General features: G+C 38.5%; 1 protein-coding gene across 6 annotated transcripts in view; it reads left to right on the forward strand.

Annotated features, from left to right (window-relative positions):
• Positions 1–21668, forward strand: part of LOC139475045 (palmitoyltransferase ZDHHC18-B-like) — a 92021-nt gene that overhangs the window by 6506 nt on the left and 63847 nt on the right. For 5 of the 6 annotated variants that reach the window (XM_071258269.1, XM_071258268.1, XM_071258271.1 and 2 more), the window contains exon 1: positions 185–607. In XM_071258269.1, the coding sequence (XP_071114370.1) occupies positions 384–607 (224 nt within the window). In that variant the 5' untranslated portion in view covers positions 185–383. Of the gene's footprint in view, positions 1–184; positions 608–21668 lie in introns of those variants that run through there. The other variant, XM_071258270.1, reaches the window with a different exon arrangement.

Here is a 21668-nt window from a genome sequence, read left to right on the forward strand (position 1 = left end):
ATATATTTCATTACTGACAGTATTCGTGCACACAGGAATGTGTTTCCATTCACGTTTACCATACCGTTAACAATAAACAAATGTTGGAACACATCTAAATAATATTTTGTGAAAAAGAAAATGTCTAGAATACGAAACAACACCGATAGAATATGTCATCGCAATACGCATGCGTCATGAGATCATTATGATCAACAAAGGTCTTGGTGACAAATGTGTATGAAAAACAGGTAGAATTTAGCGGTATTTGTGTAGAAAATTAGACAATTCGATCGTTGGATACATTTTAGGATGAATTAGGATCATTACCGATTTCCCTGTGATGGTCCATCAGGCCGTAGTGAGGGTTTTTCTCCCCTATAGAACACCACTGTTTGCAACTGATGAAAGACCATCTCGTTTATACTGCTGTTTCGACAGAGTCTCCGTCAAAACATATTGACGAAGATAAGGATAAAATGGCGAAAAAAGTGAGAAGATGGGAAGTATTTCCAGGAAAAAATAAATTTCACTGCAACGGAAGAATCATGATGGCCAAACAAACTGGAATCTTCTACTTGACTTGCACCTTAATCATCGTCACAAGTGGACTGTTCTTTGCGTTCGAGTAAGTACTGGAATTTTATCGAATTGAATTACATTTCAGACTATTTCACTTGATGTCGTAACCAGTTTAGAGCAACATACCACATTGTCATCAGTGAAACAGAGTTATTAATGAAAAGTCCAGTGATTTGTTTTCAAATATTTAGGAAGAGTTTTATTGAACAGGTTCATTCAGATATGTTGGTCATCATGGCCACTTCCTGAAATTACCCACCAGACATGTCAGCAGTCAGGTCTACATTTATTGAAGGATTGGAAACTGAAACGTTGTGGGTGTTTTTCACACTTGTATCCATGTGGGGAATGGTCCGGGGCTTCTGCATGACGAGCGAACACTGTATCTACTCGTCTATCCAACCGCCATACACAAAAAACAGTGAGGAACATGTGTCTAGTGTTATGTAATAATGTCATGAATTTCTTATGACCACTGAACAGGGTTACAGATATGAAGAAAGTATTTATGGTACCCCTTGGAGCTTTCTTTTTATTTAGCATTTGTCATGTCTTATGACCACCTGACTTTCAGTTGTTTGAAAATGCACAATAAATTTTATAAGTTAACCCGACATGTTTTCATCACTGAAGTGAGATGTCTTCAACCTGCAGTCCAAAGATTTCTATGGATTTAGTTAAAAAATGTCCACAAATCTTGACAAATTCAGGTCCTTTTTTCATAATAAGCAGTGAGTCAAAGGCACTTGATAATTTGACATGTGAGCATATTACATTTGGTGCTGTTAACTACAACTACAAGACAAATTATGTAATTAAATTTTCACAAGTAGTCCTGACCTGATCCTGGTGATATTAATGTTAGATGAAACTGATATGACACAAACAGACATTGAATTTTAATCACATTGACAATCCACTGAAGCCAGTGATTAACATGGGCATCGATCTGTGCAATTAGGGTATGATGACATGCTTCAAGCAAGTCTGTGAGCCTGACTACCAGATCCCTATGTTGCATCTTACGACAAGCATTGGTTGCTAAAGACCAATTCAAACATGGATCTTCACAGGGTAATGTCAAACACTGAGTAGTCTCTATTTGCCACAACAGGTCTGTTATAAGGCATACTATATTTGACAGGATAAGCGCCCAGCGCGCTCTCAAAATTAGAGATAGGGGGCTCTTATTAGAATATTATTTTGGTGCAAAAACAGAGTTGAAAGATAAATTTCATGGTTTATGCTGACAGCCTGAAATGTTTATATATGACAGATATATTTTTTCCAGAATTTAATTACCCATAACTAAAGGTGCATACAACATATGAGTGTGTGTTATACATGAATAAATAACTCTTTTGGACATTGATCAATCGGAAGGGGTGCTAATTGAGATTGTTCACTAGCCAATATATTAGCAAATATCGCCGTGGGCGATTATTACGTCGAATACGTTAATGCTGTCCAAGGCCTACCAAACAGAAGTAATTAGGAAACTAGACGTCTCTCTGTATCACTATGGGAATGAATATTGTGATACCTTTATATACATCACTCACTACCTGTTAAGCAATAACATCATCCTGGTTTGAAACTGAAGAATATGTCTTATGAGTGGTTATGTATCTTGATATAGATACGTATGTATGTATCATTCGATTGATTCATCATATTGAAGGCCATGTATCATCCGAGTTTCAGTATATCATGTGAATCAATCGTTCACCCAAATAACCTTCAGACACCATGTAACACACACACAGAACTTTGAATTTTTTCTTTAAAATGACTGTCAGTGATTTCATGTGCACGTAGCTTCAACACTGGTTTTGAAGGGTTAGTAACAAGGCTGACCTGTGCAGTCTTTAGTGTTCTGCATAGACAGTTTTCTTATAATTTAACAGCTCGAAAGACTCATACCTAACTTATCTTTTGTCCAAACAGTTTTCCCAGAAAAGACGCTTCTAGGACTTTGATATTCATAGTCAATTGTGTTTTATTTGTGATCCTGAAACTATTGACCAGTTACTACATAGATGTACAATGATAATGAATTTAACAATATGAAATAAGATACAGATACACTTCAATCTGCACTGATACACACACAGGTTTACAAATGGTTTAATTATTTATTGATGGTCTATAAATTGTTCCTGTTTGACATTTTGGCTTCATCATGTCCAGTATCAGCGGTAGAAACTAACATTTTTAGTCCACTAGTCCTTAAAATTACAACCTATAGCAAAACTCTATAAAATAGCCAATTTCTACTATTCCTTTGGATACATTAACCGTTGGGCAGTTTGGCAAGGAATATTGGACTAGTGCGTATCTCTAATGCTGTGTATTAAGTCAACTTCCATTACATATATACATCTTGTATAACGAATAATGTATTGTTTCAGAACTGTTAGTAATATCTCATGCATATTTGGGGGTGATTAGGTAGCCTCGTGGATCAGGCGTTCACTCATGTCAAAAGCCTGGGTTGATTCCAAAATGGGTACAATGAGTGAAGATTATTTCTGGTATCCCCACATTGATATTGCTGGAATATTGCTAAAAGTGTTGTGAAACCATGCTTACATGCTCATTATATTAGTACAGTATTTAAACTTGTGAATTTACGATTGTAATATGTCGACATGATGTAAGAAATGATCAGAATCCATACTTGTCTTTATCGCTCTGAAGCTGCCCTGTGACGTTTTAGATACAAAGAATGTTTTACTACACAGGCCATTACTTACACCTCCACAGATGACAGGAATATTAACAGGGGTTACGCCAATGGGAATAAGACATCAATGGCAGCGCGTGATCAGATGGATGTGACGTCGCATGTTTTAATGTGTCTCTGGCTTGTGTGGTGTGGTAGTTTCCACAGATAGAGTGGTCTTAGATTGTGTACGTTGTTCAATCACCGAGTTCAATGCTGGGAATATTGACCTACCCTGCAGTTATTCTTCATGCCAATTTGACCTCATTCCTATGTGGCTTGGAATAATCTCCATATCAGTGTCACATCATGTGTCACAATGGCAGCATGACACAGGGTGACCTTTGGTCAGCATGGCCAAACTGGCCAATTGTGGCCATTTCACAAGTGTGTCCCGTATAACTGGAGGCATAATGATCCACAAAAAAATATAATATTAGAGTTCTGCTGTTTCTAATCTTTATTTAATCAGGATGTTTGTTGTGTGGAATTTGATCATTAATGATTCGTTGTGAAATTGAGTTCTACCCATCAATCATTGACGCTCTGTGATTTTAGGTGCTAGTCTGAAACTAGAGCCTTGTAAGATTTCTTCATATCTCTTATCTATGTTATTCTGGCCCCTGGGGCGGTCGGGTAGCCTAGTGGTTAAAGCATTTGCTTGTCAAGCCAAGGACCAGGGTTCGATTCCTGACATGGGTACAATGTGTGAAGCCCATTTCTGGTGTCCCCTGCAGTGATATTGCTTGAATATTGCTAAAAGCGGCGTAAAACCAAACTCACTCATTCACTATTCTGGCACCTTTACTGAGACCAACATCTGAAACTGCAAGAACTGAAACTTCTGAAACAAATTGAAGTTCAGGCTAGTAGTCTTAGGTTTTGGCATTGATTATATATTGTGGTACTCACTATTTGGTATGTTTTCCAGAAAACATGTCATGTGTTGTTTTCTTCTGAAGGCTGAGTCTTGCCAGTTATTGTCTTGTGATACTGTATTAACCATGCAGGTAGGGTCCTTATCACAACCCAAATGTTTAAGGATTTAGGGGTGTCCCTTGATTCAAAGTATTATGGCAGCAAATGTCAAGACCATGTGGACCTCACTTTTTTTTTCTTTTTTTTTAATGTTTTTAATGCCACACTCAGCAATACTGAAGCCATACGACAGCAGTCTATAAATGATCAAGTCTGGGCCAGAAAATCCAGTGATTACAATCACAAACATCGATCTATGCATTGGGGTACAATGAACATCAATCTATGCATTTGGGGTACAAAGAAGACATGCGTCAACCAAGTCAACCATTAGTCGCCTCTTACGACAAGTGTAGTCGCCTCTTGACAAGCATCGGTTGCTGAAGACCCAATCTAACCCAGATCTTTATGTTGGACTTAATTTTAAACCCTGGGATATTTTTTGATATGCAACGACTGTATTACAACAAGTAGTCTTGTTTCAGTTATGTGGGGTAGGACGAGTGTCCAGTACTCAAGCCGACAGAAATGGGGATCTTGTGGTAATAGTTATTGACCTTGAGTATTGTGTGTCACAATCATATGAATGTTGCTCTTGCTCTCAACCACTGGTTTCCACATGCGCCAACAGGCCATGTGCTACCGCTGTAGAGCTGGTGACACAGAATAACGTTCACTCTCTCTTTCCTCTGTTTAAGCGGCCATGAAATATTACTGACGACTGGGTTAAACCTGACTCACTGATTATGTATTTATGATCCAGTGATTCACTGAGATTTAGGAAAATGAAAAATTTTCAGAATTTTTTTATCATGGAATGGCTCTCCTATGAAACTTATCAGCTGGCGATTCAAATATTCTGTTTTACATTTTGAAATGGCTCCAAAAAACAGTTATCATTTGTCTTTTGAAATTTGATTAGACATTTTTCTAGAAAGACAAATTAGGGAGCGGATGATGTTCATTTTAATCCTCAGAATTTAAATATTTGTTTTCTAGTAGTCATATTCTCAGTAATTTTTAAAAAGTATGCAGTGTCAATCATTCTGCCTTTTTGATCGATATGGTGTTATATGTTAATATAACATACTATTTAATGAACAAGCAGTTTTGATTCCAATAACTCTGTCTATTATAGCATTGACTGCACAGTGAGGTCTTTAAACATCGATGGAGGTCACCATGAACTGGAATTCGTGTTTTAATAAGATTGGGCATGAAAATTTATAGACTTGGATAATACTGAAGTAATTAAAGTTCAACAAGGCTTAATGACACTGCCGACTCAACTCCTCTACAGTCAACACAGTCAACATGTATGCTTGCCATCTTCACACTCAAACCATGTCCCACCAAATTAAAATAGGCAACAGAGACAACAAGTCAAAATGCAACCAATTTCATCAAATTGATTTCTCTTTGGAACTTTGTGGCCAAATCAATGGCTGTTTTACTGGAGTTAAAATATGGGTCAGCTAGGTCACCAAAAGGCTTTGAGTTTGAGTCATGCGGGGTGGGATCTCCGGGTCATCCATCAGCCATCATTCATGGGAAGTTCTCCATCTCCTTGGTTCAGTGGTTCAAGACTTGCAGTTTTTGTGGAACCAGGCAAGAATTAGTTTTAGTTGCTTGATGTTTAACCAGGCCCTGAGCCTATGGATTGAGTCTGCTCCAGACACACCATCAGTCTGGGACTTTGTCCACTCGTCTGATTCCTGAGTCTCATAAAATTCTGTTTGGTCTAGTAAGCTCAACTAATAATAGTATGATTACACTAAAATCTACTGAAAATAATTTTAAGAGCTGTGTTCGGCCTTGCGGACTTAAAGTTTTTGGCAGAACCTGAACCAGTGATTCATATTTATAATGTTCAAAGGGACAATCAGTCGAGTCACTGTGTCCGACCACCTGATCCATAGAGTTGCCTCATTCACAAAACCTAACTCCGAACTTAGTTGGGGTGAAACGATACATCAGTGCACTGGTGAATCATGAGTTTTCATTCGAAGATACAATACACGATACATTTTTTTCTGTATCAATACAAGACGATACACTTGCTGATATAAATTACTTACTACTCAATAAATGATCCCCAGCATTTTTGTGACTCAACTATTGCAAAATTTGTTGTAATTAGCCTTTCAAGTTCACTATTAAAATATTAGTCACTATAAATATGTGTCCACAGGTAGCTTTTCCTCTTAATCTGCTCTGAAATACTTATAGACTATTAGTCCAGAAGTTTCCACGAGATTTGACGTATGTATGTGTATCGCGATGTGTATCATATCATGACCTATGTATCATGGTATGTTTCGTATCATGACCTTGCTGTATCATTTCCAAGAACTTTCTGCTGTGTATTCTCTGCTGATGATTTCAGCCCCTATTGCAGTAACATGAGGTATGAAAATTAGCATCGGTTGTGAAAGATTCTACAGGGTGGTTGGGGTCATACTATAGAGGGCGATATACAATATATTATCAAGTATAGGGGTGGTATAACTAATGACAACGTTCTTCGCCATCAGGGTGCAATGCCACACAATGAGACAAGGCACACTTGGCCACCACACAATCCTCAATGTAATTAGGTTGGAATCTTAAGCCCCTGAATCTCCACAGAATGGCTCAAATTAAGAACTGAGATGTGTGAATATATCTTCATAAGTTCACATAATTTTGAGACGTGACATCAGGTGATGGGATTGGAAAAGATTGTATTTTCTTGATTTGATGAAAAAATGATATTTTGGTTCTCGGGCTCTTTTCATACAAGTAATGAATCTTTTCATGAAAACATTTTATTTCTCGTTCTGGACAAGAATCTAAAAGTGGATAGCAGGTTTTTTCACGCTAGAATAATAAACTGACTCTAGTTTTTCAAATATCATTGCTGGAGATCTGATTTGTTGTTGTTTTTTGGTTTTTCTGCACCCTAATGTAGAGATATATGAAAAGAAAACTGCTTGTCTTTATCTGAATATTTATTAAAATGCTGTCGTTCACCAAAGTGTTATTTGTAATGGAGAGATCAGCTGGGTCTGATTGCGCTCCTGTCATGACTGGTGTGCCCACACAGCATGTGTATGTTCTTAGATCAGCTGTCAGTTGTATCATGGAGCATTAACAGATTGTGAACATGCAGTTAATTTTGGGATATGTTGATATATATGTTGAGTTTTTTTCAAACAGCTCAACATGATTTAGACATGAGAGCTATGTTTTAAAGAGACTGGGCCTTAGTGACTTAATTTCTATGTTAATATATTATCATAGCATTCGTACTCTCATGGTATTGGGAGACAATTACTCAATTGCCACCTGTCAATCAAACAACATGATTGACCAATCAGAACATCTGAAGTGATTCAGAATTGGATGTTTTTTTAATGACAAATCAAATTTTCATAGTGGCAGGTATATTTTAGGTTAACTTATGTATGGCTTACTTTTCCATCATATGTAGATAAAAGATTCGGACAAGAAAGAAGGAGAAATATGAGCTGAATGTTTTTAACCATGTGACAGAAATTCACAAGCATGAGGAAGGAAATAAATTCTTTCAATTGTGCCTTGGGTCACTCAGTAACCATGTAAATGTGTGGCCTTTGCAACGTCAGTATGCCACCTTGAAGTACATGTATACTATTAATCCCTCTTCCATCTCGGTGAGGCACGGTCGGGTAGCCTAGCGGTTAAAGCGTTTGCTCGTCACGCCGAAGACCCGGGTTCAATTTCCGACATGGGTACAATGTGTGAAGCCCATTTCTGGTGTCCCCCGCCGTGATATTGCTGGAATATTGCTAAAAGCGGCGTAAAACCATACTCACTCACTCCATCTCGGTGGATGTCATTTCAAATATGGCCGTAATTGTCTAATCTGAGTAACCCTGTGTGGGTTCTAGGGGTTCCCTGCCAGAATTGCTTACCAGCAACCTCTGCTGGACGTGAAGGGCCTCGAATTGGATTGGGTGATCAGGTTCACTGACTTGGTTCTCTGCGAATAACTGCAAGATTGTTGATGCAGAATTAAGCAACTCACTCACTCACTCATTAAGCAACTCACTCACTCACTCACTCGAATGTGTGTCATCAAGGACCACCACAACAGGGATCATCTGGCCCAGACTTACCGTATTTGACATAATAAGCGCCCCGCTCTAATATTATAGTAGTAATAAGCTCCCACGGCGATATTTGTGGTTATATTGGCTAGTGAACAATTCCAATTACTTCGGATTGATCAATGTACACAAGACTTATTTATTCGTATATTATACACACTCATGTGTCATATGCACCCTTAATTATGGACAATTAAATTCTGTCGTGTATAATACACACAGACTTTTCTTTTGTATCATTTCAGGCTGTCAGCATAAACCACGAAATTTACGATCTTTCAACTCTGATTTTTCTTCACCAAAATTTCATTCTTATAAGAGTCCCTATTTCTAATTTTGAGAGCGCCCAGGGCGCTTATTATGTCGACATACCATCATATAGACCATCATATAGCTCGAACATTGCTGAATGTGGCATTCAAAATCAAAACATAACAGTATAAAACATCATGATGATTCCATAGTATGATACAATATCCTAAGGTCTCCAAGCATTATGATGATAATCACATGCAGTAACGGTGTGCTTCCAGTCATAACAATGAGCCGAATCTCATTATTCCGCTCTGATGAATTTGTAACTTTGTCAATACTTGTATCAATCACTCTTTCAACTGGTATTCTTTCTGTTAATTACTAAGCATTATGCCATGTATATTCACCTATATTTTGAATGTTTGTACCGTCTTAAATACTAAATACATGTAATTGCTTGATCAATGAGCTGTCTGAACTATGATGAGTTACTGGCCAGTTACGTCGGCAGTATTGATTGTGGAAGGAGAAATTGATTCCTGAAGCAAGATGAGGCTGCTATTGCTGACAAATGTGCTATGTACAAATACTAAGCATGAATCACTTGTCTGATTGGCTTAAATAACTAAGGCAGAAAAAATACGTAGTAAATATGATTCACATAGAGTAAATATGTTGTGTTAGTGAACTGGTCACTGTGACCAGACACTGACCACACACTGACACTCCTGTAATTTACACGGGAGGGCTGATTGGATTGTGCAAGGCTCAGACATTTTGGACGTAAACATTCCACTTCCAGTGAAGGTAGACATATATTGCCTGCCATCAACCCTTTCAGGAACATGCTAGACAGAAAGGAGTATCAGCTGGATAAAATGGCTGCTTTGAACCCCTGATTATTAATGCTGAATTTTGAAGACCTATTTATTGTGGGGATAGTACTGTGATAGTACTGTGATAGTACTGTGATAGTTCTGTGATAGTTCTGTGATAGTTCAAGTTGTTTCTGCTAGGCTGTTGCAGATACAAACACTTCTTCCAGTATCAGCCCAAATGTTGCATGGTTTGATGAAGTACTGTCATACAATCAGCAGTTTGATCTTGAAGTTCTTTGGATATAGCTCAGAGTAATTGCTGATTATTGTCTGTTATTCATGTGTGATCATTTTCTGAATAAATGCTCCATATGTATAATAAGAAATGTTATCAAATATCAAAACATTTGGAAAAGTAAATAAATTTTTTTATTAGAACCTATCAACATACTGATAGTGCAGCAAGGATTTTTGCTTTTGATATTTGAACCTACTGATGCATTGCAGTAATTGTTGCACTCCTGAATGGGGGATGGTGGCGTAGTGTTTAGTGGTAAAGTGTTAGCTCATCACACCAAAGGCCCAGGTTCGATTCCCAACATAGGTACATTTTATGAAGCTGAGATATTGCAAAAAGCGGTTTCAAACCATACAAAAGATCTGTGATCATGTTTTTTTGAAATGCCCGTTATTGAGATAGTATGGACCATTGCTGTTGCCTATGTTATCTGACCAAATGGCTCGAATCCCTGTGGGTTTACAGGTTAGAATAGGTCCCCAACATGTAACCAATGGATCGGGTTGTCAGACTCGGACTTGTTGACAGCATGTTCTCTTACCCCAAAGTAGTCTGTCATACAGACCCTGAAACAAATATATCCAATACAGCCCGTGCAAGTCTATAATGTTTGGCAAGTCTAGATTACTGCAGTCTGAATATAAAGAAAGTCTCTGGGCTCTTTTTTATTATATTTTATAACTAAAATTTAACAACTGTTTTTTCTGTAAAATGTGTTCATTTCAGAAACTAGACGTTAGTCTAACCCCGATGGTGTGGCACCATTGGGTCACAATTTAGATCACTGGATTGTCGGATCCAGACTCCGTTATTTACAGGCCACCTTAATACAGGTAGAATATTGCTGAGTACGGCTTAAACCACAAATAAACAAACAGACAAACAAGATGGCTTAGTGAACCTCTTGGGCGTCATTTACCAAGTTCGCAGCAAGTAAACAGTGTGATTAGTAATTGATTTCTCCAATGGATATTGATCTGCAGGAAATGCATCATGGAGGGTTGCAAGGCAATGATGTAAGCATGTACTTGGGTATTTTTAGGTGGGTGAATCACACACATTGATTTGGCTTTAATAGTTTTAAGTTTTCAATTTTGAAATTTTTATGGTTGTTGCTAGGGTAATGTGCTTTAATTAACACAACAACCAGGAAAGTGCTTGTTATTGCTGGTAAATGCTATTGAACAATGTATGTTAAATGAGTTGGAATGAGATCAGAAGATGAGTAGAATTTTCACTTAGGATGGGCCCGTGAAGATCCGGGGTACACTAGATCTTCAGCAACCCATGCTTGCTGTAAAAGGCGACAGTGCCTGTTGTAAGAGGCAACTAACAGGATCGGGTGGTCAGGCTGACTTGGTTGATGAATGTCATCGATCTCAATTGCATGGATCAATGCTCATGTTGTCAATCATTGGATCGTGTGGTCCAGACTCGATTATTTACAGACAGCCGTCATATAGCTGGAATATTGCTGAGTGCGGCGTTAAACAAAAAAGCAACAAACTTCACTTAGGATGGAATTAGAATAAAATCAAATGTCTGAAAGTACAGTATACTTCAAATTTGAATGTATTTTTTTTCAATATGTATTGTGTTGAGTTGATAAAAATACGAACTGAAGTAAAGATAAAAAGCCATAATGAAACATGTCTTTTGTGCACTACATTATTTTGTAAACAATTTTAAATTGGGTTATGTAATAACAGGTCTTCCATTACATGTAACAGAAACAACATTCTGTTTCCATGGTAATATTCGATTTTGACAGTTTATCAATATCGGAAAATGCTGGTTTGAAAACCAACATTGAGCACTTTCACAGTAAAGTGAGGCAGCTGATATTTCCTGTCCATATTTTTTACATTTTGTCATCTGTATCCATGAGACGTAACCTTTAAACTTGCCAGGCATATGATAGAAACCAGAAGCAGGAAGCCCCCCCCCTCCCCATCTCACAGGAACCTACCCCCACACATTAGCTTCTGAATTTTTAATCACGTTCGAAAGAATTTGAAAAATTCCTGTTATCGAAAGGCAGCTTGGTGAAGAAGTTGGAAATGATTATTTTGAGGGTGAACAGATGGTTCAGACTGGTTGCTGAGACGCCATGTTTGATTATCACATCAGTATCACGTTATCATGTTATTGTACCGGTACAGTCGGAGCCTATTGGGGCCCCTAGATGTCCCTGGGTTTTTTATGAGGTGTTATAAACCTCTCTATATCTAGCTTATTACCAGTTGGCAATTTGATGAACAATATCAGAAGTGTGTACTGTTTAAATTCGTCTATAGTGATGGGCAGCGGGGGACCTGTGAAGATCCGGGGTAGAATAGGTCTTCAGCAACCCATGCCTGCCATAAAAGGCAAGTATGCTTGTCATAAGAGCCGACTAACGGGTGGTCAGGCTCACTGACTTGGTTGATGCATGTCATCGATCCCAATTGCGTGGGTCGATGCTCATGATGTCAGTCACTGGATTGTCTGGTCCAGACTTGATTATTTATAGACCTCTGTCATACAGCTCGAGTATTGCTGAGTGTGGCATTAAACAACAAACAAACAAACAACAGGCAGCTGTGTCTTGTGGGCCATGGAACTGATCACATGAGGACTGACGTGTCCTATACACTTGTCATGTGATACACTATGTATTTCAGTTGTCATAATATAATACACCTGTTGTCATGTGATACGCTATGTATATGACTAGTCATGACACACAGTTATACACTGTAGGAGACCTGTTCATTGTCAGATGGCATGAATATAGAACAACCACAACATTATAGTAAATTCAGTGATTTGTAGGTATTTATCAAGATGTGATAACTCAGTACTTACTACAGGAGATGTTGCATCTTCAAAGGGAATAATTCAGGGCTCCAGATAAACTACATTTACCATATTCGACGTAATAGGCCCCCTGCTCAAATAAGCGCCCACGGCGATATTTGCTAATATATTGGCTAGTGAACAATCCCAATTAGCACCCTTCCAATTGATCAGTGTACACAAGACTTAATCATTCATGTATAAAATGCACCCGTGTGTCATATGCACCCTTAATTATGGGCAATTAAATTCTGGAAAAATACATCTGTCATGTATAAAACGCACAGACTTTTCTTTTGTATCATTTCAGGCTGTCAGCATAAACCACACAATTTATGATCTTTCAACTCTTTCACCAAAATTTTATTCTAATAAGAGACCCCTATTTCTAATTTTGAGAGCATCCTGGGCACGTATTACATCGAACACGGTACATAAAATGTGCAGATTAGATCACCATTAACTGATTTATTTTGAGTTGCTGGCATGCAAATACACATGAAACGTTTCAAAACCCTTAAAATGTCTCACGTGTTGTTAATTGTTGTTTATTAGATGCTGTGAGTTTACATAAACAAACACAGATTAGAAGTCACCTGAATTGTAAGAAGAATTATGTTTTTACAAAAATGTCTACTCATTGCTGTAAAAATATTCAATAGATTGTACCCAAGGGAGTAAAAACAACAAATACGCAGAGAAACCAATGATTACACATGGTATATGTTCCCTGCATTGTTTTATTGTACAATAAACAACTCCCACTCGTCGTTTATTTCTTAAATATGTTCACAATATGCACAGAGTAGCTCCATGCAGTGAACATTCAGTGAATCGTTACTCCTGTATTCAAGTTGAAATTGTTCTTCTTCTACAAGGTAAAACGTTTGCCAGACAAGAGACCATGTACCGATATCAGAGGTCTCTGGCCTGGCCTGGTCTATCCTGCAGCTCGAAGGCTGTAAGGTGTTTCACTAGAACTAGTTGAAGGGTTAATGTGATATGATGAACGGGCAGAAAGACCCAAGTCCATCAACAAGAAGGTGGTCATATGGTTCTGATTAGTCTCAGACCAGTGGTCTTGTCCTGCCAACACTCGCATCAATCATCGTGTAATTTACGCACTAGCTGGGGTCACATCGATTGGTTTGCCATGTGATCGAGCATTCCATTCTTGTCAGCGTGATATGAACACCTTTATTTCCAATATTGGTTTGTCAGTTGATCTCGAAAGGGAAGTTTGTACTGAGGATTAGATGTGGACATTTAATGAGGGTCAACTAAGATGTAGTGTGTTGTATCACGCGATGCATCACCATGGTGACCATGTTCTCTGTCTCTCTCATCACCACAGTGAAATGTATATTAACATTGTGACAGGACCGTTTCGTATTCTCGTTGAAAGGGTGTCTACCTGGAGATCGGACGATCAGAGGTTCAATCCCCGGCCACGTCATATCAAAAGACGCAAAAAAATGGGACTTGTAGTTTCCCTGCCTGGCGCTGTAAGTGCAATAATCCTGAATGCTGTAAGTGCAATAATTTCACCTCGCCTTCTAGGTTTTTCAAAACTATACCTAAGCATGCAATGATATATAACTGAAATACTGTTAAACCTCACTCACTCATCGCCATACAGCTTGAATATTGCTGAGTGCGGGATTAAACAAACACTCACTCACTCAAGAGGCGACTAACAGGATCGGGTGGTCAGGCTCACTGACTTGGTTGATGCATGTCATCGATCCAAAATGGGTGGAACAATGCTCACGATATCAATCACTGGACTGTCTGTCCAGACTCGATTATTTACAGACCACCATCATATAGCTGGAATATTGCTGAGTGTGGTGTTGAACAACAAACAAACAGAACAAACAAACAATTAATTGTCATGGATTTTAAGGATCAGCCTTTGAGGATTATGAAGGACCAGAACACTTTGAAATAACTAGTTACTGGGTGCAGCTTGAACGCGTCTGGGATACACTGTTGCAAAGTAACCAACGACAAACTCTGACTGAAAGCCAAGTCCATGACATGCATTGTTGGAAGCTGATCGCTGCTTGTTGAAAAGGCTGAAGGAAGAGATTGAAGCTGTTTGAAAAGCACCAACACTTCGAAGGTCTATTAGCCTTGCTGTCAGGCGGAACTGCTGGTAGCATTCAGTTTACCGATCAGCAAAACGTGATATGGTTAACCAACTTCACAAGGAAGCCTACGGGTACACATGTAACTGGTGAAGTGGGCTCCAGGTTCTATCAGTCATTCAGCATGGCAGGTTGAGCTGACCTACAGTATCTGTTCCAAAAACTCTTCTGTCTTACAGCCCAGATTTGTTTTAGCATCAGTTTCAGATTAGTCGGTGAATGGGTGTTTACTGTTCTCAAGGTTAGAAACAGACACTTGTCATGAGACTTGTTCCAATTACCTGTTATACTAAATCTCATTATGTTGGATACACAACAAGAGCACAATCAGAGTCATATGGTTGGACTTAGCTTACCTTGTCTCCTTAGACTGGTTTTTAGTCAAGAGACTCATGCCGATATACAGATTTCTCCTCTGATACAAGATTACCGAAAGTGTATGCAGGGGTTGAAATTGGCACTAGCCCGGAAGCCTGAGTCAATTTCACCATAAGTTAAAGGTGTTTCGAGGGCTGGTAGAATTTTGAATATTTTGGGGTTGTTCCTATATATTATCGTAGTTTTCACTAATTGGGTTGATTTCTCTCCCTGGTATGTATTGGAGACCATACTATAACCCTGTATAGGCAAATACTCTATATAGCTTGTGTTATCTATTGTAGTATTTTGATGGTGAACCACTGACATCACCCATCTGTTCTGTGACGACCCGTGAAGATCCGGGGTAGAACAGGTGGTCAGCAACCCATGCTTGCCATAAAAGGTGACTATGCTTGTCGTAAAAGGCGACTAACGGGATCAGGTGGTCAGGCTCGCTGACTTGGTTGATGCATGTCATCGTGTTCCAATTGCGTGGATTGATGCTCATGATGTCTATCACTGGATTGTCTGGTCCAGACTCGATTATTTACAGACCGCCATCATATAGCTGGAATATTACTGGTTGCAGCATTAAACAACAACAAAATAATAGAAATACAATAGCCAAACACAATTGTATCAGCTTTCACACATGTCTTTTCTATCTACCTGGGCCTTGTTCCACAAAGTGATCTTCTAAGGGCTGCGACTAGTATTATTTAAGTATGGGAGTTACGATCATTTTCATAAGTGCTAAGATCGCTTTGTGGAACATGAATCGGGTCTGTGTGTTATGAACATGACCCCAGGAGACTCCATGGGAGGCAGGCAGTTCTTGTTTTGGCTCTTCTATTTGAGTCTTGTGTCTGACTGTGATAATGTCACCAGGCATGTATCTAGGCATTTATTCTCAGAGGCTGATATTTGGCTGTGATGAATGTCAGTAGGTCTTCTCAAATTGGAATAAACAACTTCCCACTTAGGTTTACTCACAAGTTTAAGTTTTAGTACTCAGTAACTTGGCAATTTGAATAAAAATAACTTCGAATTTAAGAAAATGAGGATTTCCAAAAGTTCCAATTTTCGACAAGATAACTCTTTCAGTTGAAGATCCTCTGTAAATCTCTTGTGTCTCCAATCTGAAATCAAGTAGCATCCAGTCTTTTACTATCTTATTTTTCTTAAATGCCTGGCAGATTTGATTATGATATATCGTGACTTTATCTTCTGGTGTTATGAAATGAATTTGTTTTTATGACTTGGCAAGCCTGACTTCTAATCAAGCAAGCTCAAATTTGTGTTTGTTCCAAGCATATCTGATCTCCATGTGATATGTTCAAGATGGCGTAGAGCATACCGGGGAGCTTTTTAATTAACAGTTTTCATCATGTGCTCATTTACCTCCCCGGTGTCTCACTGTTAGAGTGAGGCGTTTATCGTATTTGTGACGAGGCATGTCAAGTATGGACATTCTGCTTTCAGTTACAGACTGCAGAGTGGAGTGTGTGGGCGGGACGCAATTGTCTGTACCATGTTACCATGTGTAGGCTCAAGCTGTTAGTTACTAGAACTATTCAATCAATATGAACAGGTGCAACTATTTATTTTGTACTATTTGTATAATTAAAATGAGTTTCCTCTCTGATGGAGATGTAATGGACAAGGGGGCGGTTGGGTAGCCTAGTGGTTAAAGCGTTCGCTCGTCACGCTGAAGACAGGGTTCGATTCCCGACATGGGTACAATGTGTGAAGCCCATTTCTGGTGTCCCCAGCCATGATATTGCTGGAATATTGCTAAAAGCAGCGTAAAACCATACTGACTCACTCATGTAATGGACAGGACCTTGTGGTGATTAGGTTTCTAAGGTAGGTTGATCAGGTCATGGAGAACCTGTGGGGATGCCAGGTTAGAATTGGTCGTCATGTTGGTCGAACGAGGCAACTTTATGGATTGGATGGTTAGATTTGGTGACTTGGATGTTAGTGTGTCATCATATCCTGAAGGCATGGATTGTTGCTCGTAATATCAATCATTGGTTTGTCTGGCCCAGACTCTGTTATTTACAGGCTACTATCATGTACCTGGATTGTTACTTTATACAGATTTAATAATATAGGAACAAAATGAAGAAGGAAAACAGGTTCATGGAAAAATGTCTTAAAATTATGAACAATTAATTAGATTAGATACAAGTCGTATGTAATGATTTATCTTCCTGAAAACACACCTGAAATTTAATTTGATTAAGAACATTTATCATTTTCATGAAAGCTGTTAAATGTTTGAAATGCTAGAAATTGTTTGAAAGTTGATGCTTTTACAGAAATCAGTTCACGGACTCACGTAATGCATATTTCATGTATCTAATGCATAGTGTACATATTTTAGACCCAAAGTGACTGAGTTATTACCTGATGGAAAACAGCTGCACCCACGCTGAAGATTCTACGTTATCCATGTTTCATATCAGTTCAGAATTTTCCCGTCCAAAATGCTGGTTAATTAAAAAAAATGGCATCCCATAAAGAGATCCCTACTGATATGTCTTGTGATATTCTGCAAACTGAAGTTGCCATGGTAGCGATCATGTTTCATAATTAATTTGAATTTGAGTAGTTTTATCTTTCAGACCTAGACTAAAACCACATCAACAACAAAATGAATGTAAGCTTAGCATGCTGTTATTAGTAATAATAATATATTAATAATAATTAATCATAGCTCCATCTCTACAAATTCTTGAAGTCCAATGACAATTTCAAATCTGATTCAAATAGCCCTGTGCTGTTGCCATTTTACAAGGCAGTATATAACAAAGCTATGAATGTATCATTTCATTGCTTCAGATTCCCAAACATTCTTATAGATGAGCCAATGGGACTTGCTGTTGCATATATATATATATAGCCCTTTTGCAACCCCAGGTTTCTTTTGCAATAGCATGACAGTGCTGCATTGTTCTGAAAGGTACTGTGACATAACAGCCATGACACACTTTGTTGGTGAATTTGTCCCTCCCCTATTAAATAGCCTGCCAATATGTGATTTGTTTAGCAGCATCAGAAACATGGGTTATAACCAATAAGCATTATGTGCTTGTAGCCTGGTTGACCTGTTCTCCTGATATGGAGCAGCAATACGCTGGGCATCTTAATAACCATTGTTGATGATGTGCTGCGAAAACACACATAGTGATCTGCTCCACAGCTGCGGAGTGTCCATGAAACTGGGGGATCATTGAGTGCTGCATGAGACTAACAGTAGTGGTATGTCTTCTAGTACCAGTGATAGGGAAGCACATAGTTGTGACCAAGTCGTGTTATTCAAGGACAAGCCGAATAGCGACTCGTGCCCCTCTTGTGGCCATTTTTTCAAATGGGTCCCATCTAAGCGCAAACGTGCATAGCTAAAAGAATTGTCAACTCGTTGCGTAATGATTCACGTATATTTCCCCCTTATATCATATATATTTTCCAGGTGCTATTTAAGACACCTCAGGACCTACAGTATTATACAATGTGATTGAACACATTTAACTGTATCTTGGGTATAGTTTTAGATGCAAGACAAATGTCAAATAAAAATATATTCCTGGGAATTCTTTGACCGAAGTACTTGATGTCATATGTGCATTCTGATTGGTTTGTCATATTTTCGCATATCACATTCATCGGTAGGGGGACGAGTCTTCTTGCAGGTTACGGAAAGGGGCGAGTGGGGACAAATGGGGAAGCACGCTCACCTGAAAAGGAGCTATCATGTATTGACAGACTTGTCAAAATGCTTGTCTAACATCTACTTCTAGTCTCTGAGATGAACATATTTTACTGATAAAAACAGTTGTTAAAGTTATGAAATATAATTTAAAGGCGCCCAGAAACTTTCTTCATTTTGATGCTGCGGTAATCAAGAATTCTTGCTAAATATTATAGACTTGCATGGGCTGTATTGGATATATTTGTTTCAGGGTCTGTATGGCAGACTATCAAAATGCTGTAAGGTTTGGGTTTGTATTGAGCTAAACTGCCTATGGACATTCTGTCTTTGAACCTGTAAACCAGTCTCAGTCATCATAGGTCTGAAGCCTTGGTCTAGTGAATTGTCGTTCTGTCTGGTAGGCTCAGCCATAACTGTCCTATTGACACTAATATCTACTTAAGCTATTTGTAAACAAGTTTGGGCTATGGCGAACTCAAGAGGTTTTGGTACCAGCTGCCTTACCACCTGTCAGAAGCCCCTGTGTTTTCCTTTGTCGGCATGGAGTGAGTTTGAGTCAAATTATTAATGGCCCATGATCGCATCAACAATGTTTCAACCATACAGAGATATTAGTTTCTTAACGGGGTAGCCACACCAGATCATCAACCACTTGCAAGTTTCAAGGCAATTGCATGTTTATCATGATAATAGGGTGCGTTATAACATGTATAAATTCAGTTGGGTTGGATATGGCTTAGTGCATGCAGAATGTACACAATACGATGTGCAGTCAATTAAAAGTGAATAAACATTGTGACAGTTATCAAGCATGCAGACAAGAGTATGTTAGCAGGGGAGGTTACTCTAAGGTGTTGATGAAATCTAACTACATGTGTAATGGAGGGCTTTGATACAGGGTGGTGACAAAACCAAAACGGTCTTTTGATTAAACTGCTACAGCCAGGACATAGAGAAACGGAATCTCTTTGTTTCTAACAATAAGTGGGGCAGTTGGGTAGCCTAGGGGTTAAAGCGTTCGCTTGTCATGCCGAAGACCCGGGTTCGATGCCGGACATGAGTGCAATGTGTGAAGCCCATTTCTGGCGTCCCCTGCCGTGATATTGCTGGAATATTGCCAACAGCGTAGTAAAACCATACTCACTCACTCTAACAGTAAGTGGGACTCTATGTAAATTATTAGCCCCTAAAAATAATTAATTGAAATTACCAGTTTGTGCTGGTAGAGAGAAAAATGGTGGGCACAGATTGCACATGTGCATAAATGAGAAATTTCCATCTTTTATTTAGCCATGTGATTGGAGATTAATGCAGTCTTGCAGTTGAGAGAATTTTCAATTGTGTCGCATCAGCAGATATGCATCTTCAGCATGATAATGATATGAAATATCTGCCTCTTGCAGGTGCATATATCTGTCAATATTACTACAGAACTAAATACGAACAGGCAATGTTTGAAGTACTATATTTTGTATGTGGTGTCTCCACTATGGTATGAATCTTTCATACCTGTGGTGACAACTCTTCATGGATATTTAGACCCGTTAAGATCCGGGTAGAATTCGTCTTCAGCAACCCATGCTTGCCGTAAAAGGTTTATGCTCTTAGTGACTTGTGTCAAACTAAGATATTCTTTGCGTGTAATTAGGTTAATCTTTACCTGTTTGAGAGATACCACAATTTACAGATAAACAAATTTAAGGATTTTAATAAAATTTGCTGGGCCCGCTAGTCCCTTTAAGACACAGTTATTGTTCTCAATACATTGTCACAAAGTGCAGGTTGATCAAACATGAATAAACATGAAGACAGTAAACTGTTTTTGTCAAGTCTGAAGCCATTATTGGCTGTCAGGATTGTAGACAAGAGTATATTACTAGGAGAGGTTATTTTGAGGTGCTGGTGAAATCTGATTACATTTATAATGGAGAGGTCTGATGCAAGGTCATGGTGACCCAAGACTTGGCGCAGAGTTATTGTACTGCTTGAAGCATAGTTGACGTTTAGGCCCTTTTTTTATTTCTTGATGTTTTCTTAAACCATTATAAGGATTGGTGTACAAAATAAAACACTATAAATGCATGATATATATTTGGGGCTGATATCAGTCTTTAAGAAGAATGGTTGGTAAGGGCAAAATTGCAAAAACTGAGATGAAAGGAATGGGTTGTTGAAGTTGTCCTTTGAATGCCATGACAAGCAGTGGATTTCTTCCCATATCGATCAACTAGGGAGTTTTTCTCCATAACTGAATTTTACTTACAGACTTGCTGGGAAGAAAAAGACTAAGTTCTTGTTATTTCATTCCTCATTTGTAAAACTGCAGACTCAGCACAGCCATAAACATGATGAACTCAGTTGTGAAAAATGACTGAACGATGTGTAGTGTCAGCAGGGAATTGTTTGATGTTGCATTTATTCCTATCATTTTTCTCGTCAAATATTCCAAAGCAATCTTACCGCGAGATTAACACAACGGGTGGTACATAAATCACAGTTGAAAAAGGACCATGGCCTGGGTACACTTGCTCTAAGTGTTAGTAGCAGCTGCACTGCAACTATAGCATCTCCCTTACTTTAACATCGACTTACTGTAGCTTTAGCCAGCGCTACTGGTAATGGATTGAGCCATTGTGTATTTACTCACAAGTTGTCATTCACATTGATAATTGGTAGATTTCTTTGGGTATTCAATATTTTTTAACTCTGTTGGTCCAGTTGATTTGGTATTATTATACCAGTGAGTTGCCATTTTTTAAAAATTATAATTACGCAAATTGTATTTATGCTATTGTATTTTGCTCAAATACATAGGTTATCTGGAGCTCTGCATTAGC

The sequence above is a fragment of the Haliotis cracherodii genome, unplaced genomic scaffold (genome assembly GCF_022045235.1).
Source record: "Haliotis cracherodii isolate W230 unplaced genomic scaffold, xgHalCrac1.p SCAF_3, whole genome shotgun sequence".
NCBI classification, from domain to species: domain Eukaryota; kingdom Metazoa; phylum Mollusca; class Gastropoda; order Lepetellida; family Haliotidae; genus Haliotis; species Haliotis cracherodii.